Below are 12,909 nucleotides of genomic sequence, written 5' to 3'. Positions count from 1 at the left end.
TTCCTAGTCGGATTCTTTAACCACTGAGCCACAACGGAAACTCCAGCTGACCTCTACTTATTTCAAATATTCAAAGTCCATGCAATACCAGCTAGTTAGCAAACTGTTTTCTTGGTTTTCTAAATACTCCAGCAGATACTACTACACTGAAAAAAAGGCTTCACTCTTTTTTCCCACAGCTATAGCAGACATTTCTAAGAAATAACTGTAGTCACCTGAGGTCTCAAGTGTTTAAGCTCAGCTCTTGTTTTTATCTTGGCTTTTACTAACCCCTCCCCCATCATTATTTTTGCTATTTCCCCCAAGCAAATATTAAATGTCATAATTGCTAAGCATCTCAATCTAGATGCAAACATTTCATAGATAAGCTACCCACTAATTTTATTTCTTCAGGTTGTTTTCAGCTGGTAGCTTGATTTTGGTATGTAATTAATTATTAAAGAATTAGCAAATACTAACACTACCAAATTCAATGATGTAAAGAATCAAAAATCTTTATTTTCCTCAATGACCTAATAAATAGCCACACATATCATATTCCAAACTAAGGTAATATCATAAATATTATCTAAAATGTGCTTCCATAACCATACTAAATAAGTCTCCTTATAACTTTTTGCAACTAATATACTAGTTGTGTTGATACTAGAAATTATACAAACATTACGAATACATGCCATAACATTTTAAAGTAACAAAAGTTATTAAAATGCTGAAATCCTCTGATTTGCTAAGAATTTTATTTGTATACAAAGTAGTATTATTTAATAATGTTACTGCATTCCCCCCAAAAAATCTCCTCATTTCAAATTATCATTACCTCCTGGCATAAGATTTTTTTAATTCTTTTAAAATGTCTGCTTATTCATGTCCCTTTATGACTAAAATAATAAAAAGGAAGGTTTGAAGCTTTCATTACTTAGAAACAATGGTTTCTTTGTTTTAGTAATCACAACCCATTTTAGTTTATATACTCCTGATGCATTTAAGCAAAGCATAACTACCAAAGCTTCTTTACTGGTGCTCCCAAATTAAAAAAAAAAAACCTATAGAAAAATAAGCAAAGGACATGGACAGATAGTACACATACACACACAGAGAGAGCCTTTATACATATCAAGAGATATTCAGCCTCACTCATAGTAAGAAATACAGTGCAAATAAAATCTACACTGAAATAGCATTTGTCATTTATTATACTGGCAAAAACTCAAAAGTCTAAAACATATTATGTTGAAAAAGCTGCAGAAAAATGAGCAATGTCAAAGACTGCCAGAAGAAGAACAAAAGAATATAACCTCTACAGAGAGTAATACCAAAGTACAGATACATTCATCATTTTACCCAGCAATGTTTTACCCTTCTGGGAATCTATCCTACAGATACAGCATGAAATGTACAATAAGAAATGACAAATATTACAAGTTATTCATTGCTGTGTTGGAATGACTGGAACAAAAGACTGGAAATAACCCAAGTATACAGAAATAGGGGATTGGGTGAATAAACCAGGGTATATTCACACTATGTAGCTGCAAGAAAGAATAAGGAAAATTTCTGCATACTGATATGGACAGATTTCCAAAATACTGACTAGTAAAAAACTAAGCTGCAGAACTGTATATACAGTACACTATTTATTTTGTAAAACGGGGAGAATATAAAATCTATATGCTTATATTTGCATTAAAAATGCAATGTAAGAATAAACAACAAACTAATAAAATGGGGGAAGAGAGGGAATGGGAAAAATATTAGATCTATTATGATTCATATCCTTCCCTCTCCATTGTTAAAATATTCCAAGCCCAGACAAATAAACATAATTTACTTATTCATTTTTTATTTTCAGAATTATATAGTAGATAAGATTTCCAGGAGATAACTAATAAATTCTTCAACACAGGAATAACTGCCAACTGCCACTCCTCCCATTTAATTTCCCCCTGTGACTACTAATATTTTTTTTTTTTGGTTTGAATCTAATTGATCAGATAACACATCAGAATAATCCTCCACTGGAAGAGCATCAATGAAAATTTTTGTTTATTTAGCTCAAATAAAATCGGACACAGAGCCCAATGCTGATTAAACCAAATCAGCATTGTCTCATCAGCTACAAGAGGGTTTTTCCAGCTTTTCTGAAATTTGCTTGGTAATTAAATGTTATTAAAATAAAACCTAACTTCTCTTTATCAAACCACAAAAAATTCATTATCCTATTCCATACTGTAATGAGATTTATTTAACACTATCCACCTCCTTTTCCCCAAGTGTACAATCTTAACCTACTGCCAAATGCTAAGCTTTATTCATACAATGTGTTCTTAGATTACAACATTTTAGTCACTAGAGTTATAAAGTTGAAAATTTCTAACACTGTACAAAATACTGAAGAATGACAGGCATTAGAGGCTAATTATTTTAAATTATGCTTTTGATGAAGAGAAAGAAGAACTCTAAAATCATATGTAATTCCAAAGAATAAACACTTTGGATACTGAGGTTTTCAAGATTTTCAGCAGCTTAATTTTTTTCAAAAGCCTGGTCATATTTTTTAAGACAGTTAATCTGCAAATCAGTTAATCAACCCCCCCAGATAATTAACAGTTCATGGCATAATTATTTTATTCTTCTATTCATTCAACAAATATTCATTGAGCACCAACTGTTTGTCAGGCACTCTTTTAGGTTCCCAGGACACAACAGCAAACAAAAGGAACAAAATTCCTCCCCTCCTGGAATACACATTATAATGAAGAAGACAATCAAAAATTATATACGTCAGGCAGTAGTAAGTGCTATGAAGAAAAAGTTCCTCCCCCTTTATTCTCTATTCCAATAAACGGGACCACCATTCATTCACTTTGGCCAAGAGCCCTGGAACCATGCTGGATTCCTCTCTTTCTTTAGCATCCATAACTAATCCAACATTCTGGCTCTGCTTTCCAAATATATTCGAAATCCAATCTCATGACCTCCCCACCAACCTTACTGCATGCTACTACTATGCTCTTATTACCTCAAACATCCTGGACTAGTTTCCCTGCTTCCTCTTGTACTCCAATCTCCACACAGTCCCCACAATGTTGTTTAACCTTAAAGTCAGGGCATGTCACTTTCTCGTACCTTGCCATAACACTTAGAAATATAGTCAAAGTCTCATTTTTAGTCTACATGCTCTGAACCCTCAGTAATGTCTCCTACCATCGCATTCCCCCCACCACCACTATGCTTCTCCTAAGGGTTTTCACACTGTGTCCACTGTATGAAAGGTACAACCCCCAGAGGCTTGCTCCTTCAGTCTTCTCAAACCAAACCTTTGCCAAACAACGTTTTCTAACCACCTAATCAAAAACAATACCCCACCATATGTAACACTAATCGCCAAACAGCATCATTACTTTATGTATCTATCTTTTTTTTTTTTTCTTTTTTTGCTTCTTGAGGCTGCACCCACGGCATATGGCAGTTCCCAGGCTGGAGGTCCAATCTGAGCTGTAGCCTCCGACCCACACCACGGCCACAGCAATGAAGAATCTGAGCTGCGTCTGTGACCTACACCACAGCTCAGGGCAACGCCAGATCCTTAAACCACTGAACGAGGCCAGGGATCAAACCTGTGTCCTCATGGATACCAGTCAGATTCGTTTCCACTGAGTCACAACAGAAACTCCCCCATCCCCATTTTAAAGATGAGAAAAATCTATCCACTCCAGTGGTAAGTTGATAATAAAAACAATTATTTAATTGCTTAAAGAGGTCCATGCAGGGGCCAAAAATGACAAAGTGTCATGAACCAAGGATTATGATTAACTGGTTTCTGTACAACTTAGGTTATGGGGGAGAGCAAAGGATGGATAACACAGCTATACGGTCAAAGGCACAGAAGTAGTAACTGGTTAAGCCAGTGCTCCATACTGAATTATCAAATGATATTGAGCAAAACAGATTTTGAAAATATCCCCCCAATTTGTTCTCTGTAAGAGCCAGCTTTACAAACAACTTATTTAAATAAGCAAGATAGAAAAGCAAGAATATAGCTTTTTAACAACAAAATATACAAAACAAAGTCTAGAAGGAAATCAACCAAAACAACAGCAGCTGTGTTATAGGATTATAAGTAATTCTTAATACAGTTTCCAAAATTCTTATAATGTTGACATAATGTTTTAACAGTGAAAAAGATTAAAAATATTCTATCATTAATACGCTTTATGTCCATCTTAAAACTGAGCAATATAACACAAAACAATTCCATCAGGTCAAGACAAAAATCAGTCCCTAAAGTAAAGTTCTTTTCCAAGATCAAATATAGTAATCACATCATTACTATAACACAGGAACCTCGGAAATGGAAAGCATCAATTAAGCTAAAAAGAGAAAATCTTTTGCTGAAAACGTTACAGGAAACTTCTTCCCAGGTGACAACACTCAAGAGCCAGATCAGGCCAAACACCAAAGTCAAATAAACACAATAACAAGGTCTTGAATGTTACATTTCCGCTATAAACAAGGAACACAAATTTCATGGTAAAATGATCAAGATAAATCAGCCAGAAATATATCTGGGTAAGAAAAGATGGCACTCAACAAATGGTGCTGGAACAACTGCATATAAACATGTAAAAAGGACACCCTTCCTTATACTATCGACAAAAATTAACTCAAAATGGATCACAGATCTTAATGCAGAGATAAAATTATACAACTCAAAAAAAAAAGCAAATTTTCATAATCTTGGGTTAAGCAAAGGTTTCCTCAATTCAACACCAAAAGGCCCAAGAAAAAAATAACAACTAGATATACTGACTACATCAAAATTTAAAACTTTTGTGCAACAAATGATACCATAGAGAAAAATGAAAAAAAAAAAAAAAACTCAAAGAATTAGAGAAAGCATTTACAAATTAAATACCTGTAAAAGACTTATATCCAGAATATATAAAGAACTCTTAAAACTCAACAGTGAAAAGACAACCCAATTAAAAACTGAGTAGGATCTGAAGAGACATTGCTCCAAAGAAGATAAACAAATAACTAATAAGCATAGGAAAAGGTTACCATTAGGGAAATGAAAATCAAAAGTACAGCAAGATGCAAATTCATACCCATTAAGATGGCTAAAATAAAAGACAATAACAAGTGCTGACAAGGATATGGATAAACTGGAATCCTTATACACTACTGGTGGGAACCCAGAATAGTACAGATATTTTGTTAAACACTTTGGCAGTTCCTCAGAATATTCAAAGAGTTATCAGATGACCTAGAAATTCCATTCTTAGGTATAAACCCAAGAAGAATAAAAATATGTCCACACAAAAACAAATATACACAAATGTTCATAAAAGCATTGTTCATAGCAGCCCATATACAGAAACAACTCAGGGTCCATCAACTATAGAATACATAGAATGTGGTACAGTCATACAGTGGAATACTATTCAGCAACAAAAAGAAATGAAGTACCAATACTTGCTACCACATGGCTAAACCCTAAAAATATTGTGTTGAGTCACTATAAAAATATGCATTATATGAGTCCATTCATATGAAATGTCCAGAATAGACAAACCCATAAATACAGAAAGTAGTGACTGCCTGAGGAATGGGGACAGAATAAAGAGTAACTGCTAATAAGCACGGAGTTGCACTTGAGGGTGACAAAAATGTTCTACAGTTACATTGTGGTAATTGTCACACAGCTCTGTGAATACAATGAAAAAACACTGAATTGTAGTTTAAATGGGTGAACTGTGTGGTACAGGAATTTTATCTCAATGAAGCTACTTTTTAAAGGCAATGTAAGAATTCCCAATGTGGCTCAGCGGAAACAAATCTGACTAGTATCCATGAGGACGCAGGTTCGATCCCTGGCCTTGCTCAGTGGCTTATGGATCCAGCAGTGCCATGAGCTGTCGTGTGGGCTGCAGACATGGCTCAGATCTGACATTGCTGTGGCTGGCAGCTATAGCTCCGATTCGACTCCTAGCCTGGGAACTTCCATATGCCTCGGGTATGGCCCTAAAAAGACACACACACACAAAAGTAAAACCAATGCACTTCAGTGTTAAATTAAAAAGTTTAAAAACAAAATCTTAAATAGCAATTAAGACTGAATGTTAATTGCTAGTATCCAGAAAGAATAGTGAGGAAATGGCTTCTTCTGAATAAGTGATATGAAAAAACACTAGAGATATATAGATGGGATTTGAAAAATGAAAATAGGGAGCTATGCTTCATGAGTGATTTACAATCAATATTTTAGTATTAGCGCTACAGAACAGGAAGCAATTTTTTTTCTGCTTTTTAGGGCCACGCGTGCTGCATATGGAAGTTCCCAGGCTAGGTGTCAAATCAGAGCTGCAGCCGCCAACCTACACCACAACCACAGCAACACAGGACCTAAACTGGGTTTGTGAACTACTGCGCAGCCCTCGGCAAAACCCGATCCCCAACTTACTGAGCGAGGCTAGGGATCGAAGCCCATCCTCGTGGATACTAGTCCGCTTTGTTTCTACTTGTGGGAACTCCAAACAGGAATCAATATTATTTTAAAACCAAGACAGACTCAAACATCTTACGGGCCAATTTCCTCATCTGCAAAATTAGGACTTGCAGCTAACAAAATAATTTTTGAGATGAAGGCAGAGAAGAGGTGGCTGCTTTCCCAAAAGAATTTGCTAGGCAACGGCCTCTGTATGCATGGATAAACTTGGGGCTTTCAGAAGTACAATGAAAAAGGAAAGGCATTCCCTTAAGATACATGGGAATAACATGGCATATACTGTTCGAGATTAAAGTAAGGAGAGTCATATAATGGAAAAGTCAAGCCACTGTGGCTCTTCAAACAAGGGATAAAACTAGAAGAATAATTTGGTATCACAGCAGGAAAAGAAACCAAGTAATGGTTCGCAAATAATAGTTGGCAAACGAAAGAGTCTGACTAGGCAATGCATCTAAGTGGATTTTTGTGAAAAGCAGGAACTGTAGGGATGGGTATATTAAGCTTATATCTGCTATCAATTTATTGTTTTTCTCTGTTCTGTAGTTCCTCCTCAATTATAAAACTTATCTCAGGAACAGGTAAGAATCTGGTGCCTTAAAAGTGCTACCTCAAAAAAAAAAAAAAAAAAAAAAAAAAAAAGGAGTTTCCATCCTGGCTCAGCAGAAACGAATCTAACTAGCATCCATGAGAACACAAGTTTGATCCCTGGCCTCACTCAGTGGGTTAAGGATCCAGTGTTGCTGTGAGCTGTGGTGTAGGTCGCAGATGTGGCTCAGATCCTACGTTTCTATGGCTGTGGTGTAGGCTGGCAGTTACAGCTCTGATTCAGCCCCTAGCCTGGGAACTTCCATATGCTGTGGGTGCAGCCCTAAAGACAAAAAGAATTTTTAAAGCTACCTCAAAAGATGAAAGATTGGAAAGACTACAAAAAAGGAGTACTTTTTGTGATGTACAATAGTGGATAAAGTTGGCAAAGAGCGCCTACTGCCTTAATGAAACCTGTTTAATGATTGTGATGGAAAACCAGGATGATGACAATGGAGGTGCACCCAGGGTAAGGCACGGGATCTGAAACCTCATGTCTGTGCATGCTGCTGCCTCCGAATTGGATAAGGAACGAAGATGAGATCATCCCCATGAATAGGGACAGGAACAAGTTAGACTAAAGACAAAGACAGAGGGTACTACTTATACTATAGTATGTTCAAGTGATTGAACCTTGGCTCTGATGGTAAGATTTAGGGTTAACTGACAAAGACAGGATGAGGCCAAAAATGGAAAGCCACTAATGATGAAAAGAATAATGAAGGAAAAGCAACTAAAACTAGTAGGATAATGCAGTGGTTCTCAAACCTTTTTTTTTTTTTTTTAACCATGTCCCCTTAGGACAAAAGATCCCTAATCCAGTTACCCCCACAAAATCCCACTTTCCAGGGGAAGAACTCCAGTGATAACAACGAAGTAAGTTCTAGGGGGAATGGGTAACATATTTTAAGTATCATACATATACTCTTAAGTCAAGATAATGGATGATTACAGGCCAAAATTCAGCTGAACGAATACGCATTACTATTCAGTAGAGGGTTAACATAATAAATCAAAGCAAACTAAACTGATAACACTAAATGAAGTCACTTATCATATAAACCAAGAACCGACAGCAATTGAAAACCACAACCAACTCAAGACAACACTGATGGTTTTCTGATGAAGAATCCTTCCTAAAAACTCTGGTAATCCTAACTGCTTCAGTGGGAGCTTTGTTGGCGGCCAACTATAGCTCAGTAGCCAGATTTCTTGTAGAATACTGAAACAGCATTCTCAGTAACTCTAATACCATTTTGTTCTATGAAACGCAAATATTAATAACCACTAATAATGCATGTAGAATACCAGTAAGCGGTCCTTAGTTTTTAGAAAAGATAATGAAATGAGGGTCATTCATCCTTAAGAGCTCAAGAAAATGGGAAAAGAGAGGAGCATGATGGTCATGATCATAATGCAGTAAGGGATAAAAAGTCCCATGTCCAAGGATGTACTGGGAGAACTGTGCTAACACCGTGCCCAGTTGGAGAAGGAAGCCGTGCAAGCAGAGATGAGGAGGAAAGTCTCCAGCCTGCCCCTCCTTCAAACACTTTGATAAGGCAGCTCTCCCAGGAACAAACAAACAGTGAGGAATAACTTTTTATTCCAAGACTGTAGAAGGTAGATAAGATAATTAGCTGTAAGCTGCACAGAGATCTGAAGGTGCCACAGGAAGGATGAAGACTTAGTTCTAAGGCACCAAGTAAACCGAGGGGAAAGAGAAAGGTAATTGGAAATTGCGCTCGATGAGTAATTAACAGAAAGTACAGGTAGATGGCAATCCTCAGCTGAGGCCGAACGAGACAGGTTAAGAATGCAGACTCCGGACCCAGCCTGCCTAAGTAGGAATCACGACTCTCCTACTTTATTTCTCTAGGACCGTGGGCAAGTCCCTTAACCGCTCTGTGCCTCATCTGTAAAATGAGGGTAATAACTGCACCTACCTAATAGGATTGTTTTGCGGTTTGAGTATGTTATATCTGAAAATCGCTTAATAAATGTCTTACACTGTGTGTAATAAGTGGTACCTAAGTTTTGTTAAATAGATTCAGGTAGGTGGGGGCTTGCATTGACTTCTCCATATAAAAGAGGAGTGTGTGGACGAAGTAATGATAAGGGGGGTACGGAGGGAAGGTAACTTCTCAGCGATAAGAGGACCATGAGGGCTGCACCTTTGGGAGAAGTCGTCCTCCTGAAGGGCTCGGCGAGCACCCCCTCCCAAGAGAGGGGCGCGCGGGGAGAAGGAAACTTACTTCCTTCCAGGCCTAGGATTTTCAGGAACTCGTTTCTGAGAAGTGGTTGTGATTTTAAGGAGGCAAAAGTTTAATTTCCGAGCAACAGATCGTGGGGGCGAATTCTGCTCTGCCTGAAGAGCAGGACTTGGTCTAGAGCAGGACCGGGTTTGAGCCGAGGGAGAAGGGTGATGTCCTCAGGGAAAGCACTGCTAAGAGCCACCATCTGTCGGGCGCGATCTAGCTGCTCGAGCCGGGCTAGCTTCGGAGGGAAAACGAAGGCTGCCCCAGCCCGGAGGGAAGCAGAGGGAACCTACAGAGTAATCCGGCTGCGGGCGCCGACGATCGGGAAGGGACCCCACGTAGGGATTGCGGAGGGGAAGCGCCTCGCCCAGGGTGGAGGTCGATCGCCGGCCTCTCCGAAGGGAGGGGCGGGCGTCGGCCCAGCGGTCGGTTGTCCCGGCATACAGCCCCGAGAGAGCCTGCCCTCCGGTCCCGCCCGTGCCCGCCCATCTGTGGCCCCTGTACCGAGGGTACCTGAGCGTGGGCCCGATGCAGGCCGTGTCGGTGCTCTCGATCTCTCGAAGGATCCGCTCGTGCTCCGCCGCTGTCTCCAGGCTCTCCGCCTCCGCCATCTTACCCCGCTCCATAGACTGGGGGCGCCCGGCAGCGCGTCCCCCTCTTTCGTTCAGCTCACCTTACGCTAGCTCTCTCACCCAAGGCTACAGAGCCGCCCCGGCCTCCGGCCACCCTCAGGACGACCCCTCCCTCAGACTCGGCACGCCCCCTAGCGTCATCACGTCCGCAGACGTTCTGCGCAATACCCGCTGGGATTGTAGTTCTCTTGAGTGATGTTAGCGTGTGTTACCCTCGTTTTTTACCTTGGCTCCACAAACACGTGTGGAAATTTCCATTATAAGGCAGAAAAGTTTAACGACTGCATATGCAACGGTAATTAAGTCAGGCAATGACACTAGTCCTACAAATTCTTAAGACCCTGCCACAAAGTGCAAACTGCTCGGTGGGCGCAAATATCAAGAAAGCACTAACAGATTCTGCAGACAGCAGTCTTACAAGTTATCAGGGGGAGAAAGCTGGAGAAATCCAAAAGTAATGTAGCTCTAAGCCAGTTCAAAAAAATCGAGGACAACTATCACTTCTGCCTGCGAAGTATTCGTGGAGTAACTACCCTAAACCTTTCTCTCTCTCTCTCTCTTTTTTTTTTTTTTTTTTTTTTGGTCTTTTGTGTTTTTAGGGCCACACCCCCATGGCATATGGAAGTTCCCTGGGGGTGGTCAAATCTGAGCTGCCCCTGCCAACCTACAACACAGCAACAGCAACGCTGGTTCCTACCGGTGTCTATGACCTACACTGCAGCTCATAGCAAAGCAGGATCCTTAACCCACTAAGCTGGAGCCAGGAATTGAACCTGAGTCCTCATGGATACTAGTCAGGTTAATTACCACTGAGCCACAAAGGAGAACTCCTAAGCCTAAACATTTTAAAAGGTGTGGTTGGAAGGTGTGAGGAGCACCAAAAAAGCCAAAGAGAAACCCTATGTGTACTGCAGTGTAGAGTAGTAGTAGTAAGAGATGGGGCTGGAAAAGTACCTTGGAAAAGAAATAGGGGGATGAGAATTTTTACTTTATTCTAATGGTTCCACTGGCCCAGTAACCAACTGCATCAGAAGCACCTGGAAACCTTTTTTTTTTTTTTTTTTTTTTTTCTTTTTAAATCCTGATCGAAGGTCCTACATATGGACATTCTTATCTAGGCATCCACATTTCATACAATGGCCAGATTAGAATATTAAATCATACTTATTGATCACTACTTCAGTTTTAAAACATAACATGATGAATGAGAATCCACTGAAGGTTTTTAAGAAGTATAATGACGAAAACCAAAACTCGGCCTTTGGAAACTTGATCAAAAGCAAGTGTGCAAGGTGGACAGAAATAGAAAATTTGGAGACAGGAAAATGCTATTGAAAATGTTAATGCCTAAACCAGGGAATTGACAACAAGAATAAAAGAGAATGGACAAGGAGCTCCAGCTGGGAGCATTGGGATGCTTGTTCAATTCCCACTCTGCACAGTGGGTTAAGGATCTGGTGTTCTGGCATCTGTAGCTCAGGTCATAACTGTGGCTCCAATGTGATCCCTGGCCAGGGAACTCCATATTCATGGGACGCCCCCCCAAAAAAAAATGGACAAATAGGAAAAACATTGTACAAGCAGAATTGGCATGATTTACTAGGTATGGGGAAGGAGGATCTTGGATATTACTCCAAGGTTTGCAGCAAGGTTTGGCTGGGAGAATGGTGTTGCCATCAACCAAAAAAGCCATGTGAGAACCAAACTGGAAGTTGAGACTAAGTCATTTGTACTACTGCCATGTCATAGATTATTATGCACTCATTAAGGAGAAGGAGAAAATACTCTATATTAGATAAGAAACTCTTCAAATTGGAGAATTGACTTTAAAAAAATCCATGAAACTGTATATAGAGAATTTCTTCACTAAAAAAATATTAAGGAAACCTAAGTGTCTATCAACAAATGAATGGATAAAGAAGACATGGTGTACACACACACACACTCACACTCTCACAGGAACACTACTTAGCCATGAAAAATAATTAAAGTTTGCTATTTGCAACAACATGGATGGACTTAAAGGGTATTATGCCGAATGAAATAAGTCAGACAGAGAAAGACAAATATTGTATTATTTCACTTATATGTGGCTCTAAAAAGAATAAAACTAGCGAATATAAGAAAAAAGGAACACAAAATTTTCTGGTGGTCCATCTAGTAGTTAGGACTCAGTGCTTTCACTGCTGCAGGTGAGGTTCAATCCACTGAGATCCCACATCAAGCCACAGCATGCCACAACCAAGAAAGAAAAGAAAAAGAAACAGACTCACAGTTGTTACAATGGGGAGAGAGAAGCAGTTAGGGGCAATGTTGGGGGTAGGAGATTAAGAGGTACAAACTACTATGTATAAAATGAATAAGATACAATGATATATTGTGTAGCACAAGGAATATAACCAATACTTTATAATAACTATAAATTGAACATAACCTTTAAAAATTGTGAATCTCTTTGTGGTACACCTGAAAGTTATATAATATTAGACAGAAACTATACCCCAAGGGGAAAAACAACACAAAATAATACTGTATTGCATAATTGAAAGTCGCTAAGTTAAACAGTTCTCACCTCAAGGGAAAAAAAGTTGTTCTGTAACTGCATATGGTGATGGATGTTAACTAGACTTATTGCAGAGATCATTGCACAACACCTACAGATTTTAAATCATTGTGTTGTATGCCTGAAACTATTAATTTAATGTTATAAGTCAACTATACCTCAATAATAAAATCACAGAGAAAAAAAATCATACATAGGCTTACATAAACAGAAAATACTACATAGCTATAATGTTTCTGAAAGAATATCCAAGAAACTGTCAACAGTAGTGGCAGCCAGGAGACTGACTGGAAGGGGCCTGAAATCGGAAGAAGATAATTTTTTATTATGTATGCACTTTTGGAATTCTTTCCCTAGTGTATA

General features: G+C 39.0%; 1 protein-coding gene across 3 annotated transcripts in view; it reads right to left on the bottom strand.

Annotated features, from left to right (window-relative positions):
* EXOC6B (exocyst complex component 6B) overlaps positions 1-10,090 on the bottom strand; it is a 607,614-nt gene extending 597,524 nt beyond the window's left edge. For all 3 annotated transcript variants that reach the window (XR_014841692.1, XM_085018912.1, XM_085018911.1), the window contains exon 1: positions 9,865-10,090. Coding sequence is in view for 2 of the 3 variants with exons in the window: in XM_085018912.1 (XP_084875038.1) it covers positions 9,865-9,977 (113 nt within the window). In the remaining variant the exon portion in view is untranslated. The remainder of the gene's footprint in view (positions 1-9,864) is intronic.
* Between the last annotated feature and the right edge of the window lie 2,819 nt (positions 10,091-12,909).

The sequence above is a fragment of the Sus scrofa genome, chromosome 3 (genome assembly GCF_054392235.1).
Source record: "Sus scrofa isolate SSC_HxYL_T2T_F1_AM1 chromosome 3, Sscrofa_HxYL_maternal_Yorkshire_Landrace_v2.0, whole genome shotgun sequence".
Lineage (NCBI taxonomy): Eukaryota > Metazoa > Chordata > Mammalia > Artiodactyla > Suidae > Sus > Sus scrofa.
This window is presented reverse-complemented; position numbering and strand designations above follow the sequence as displayed.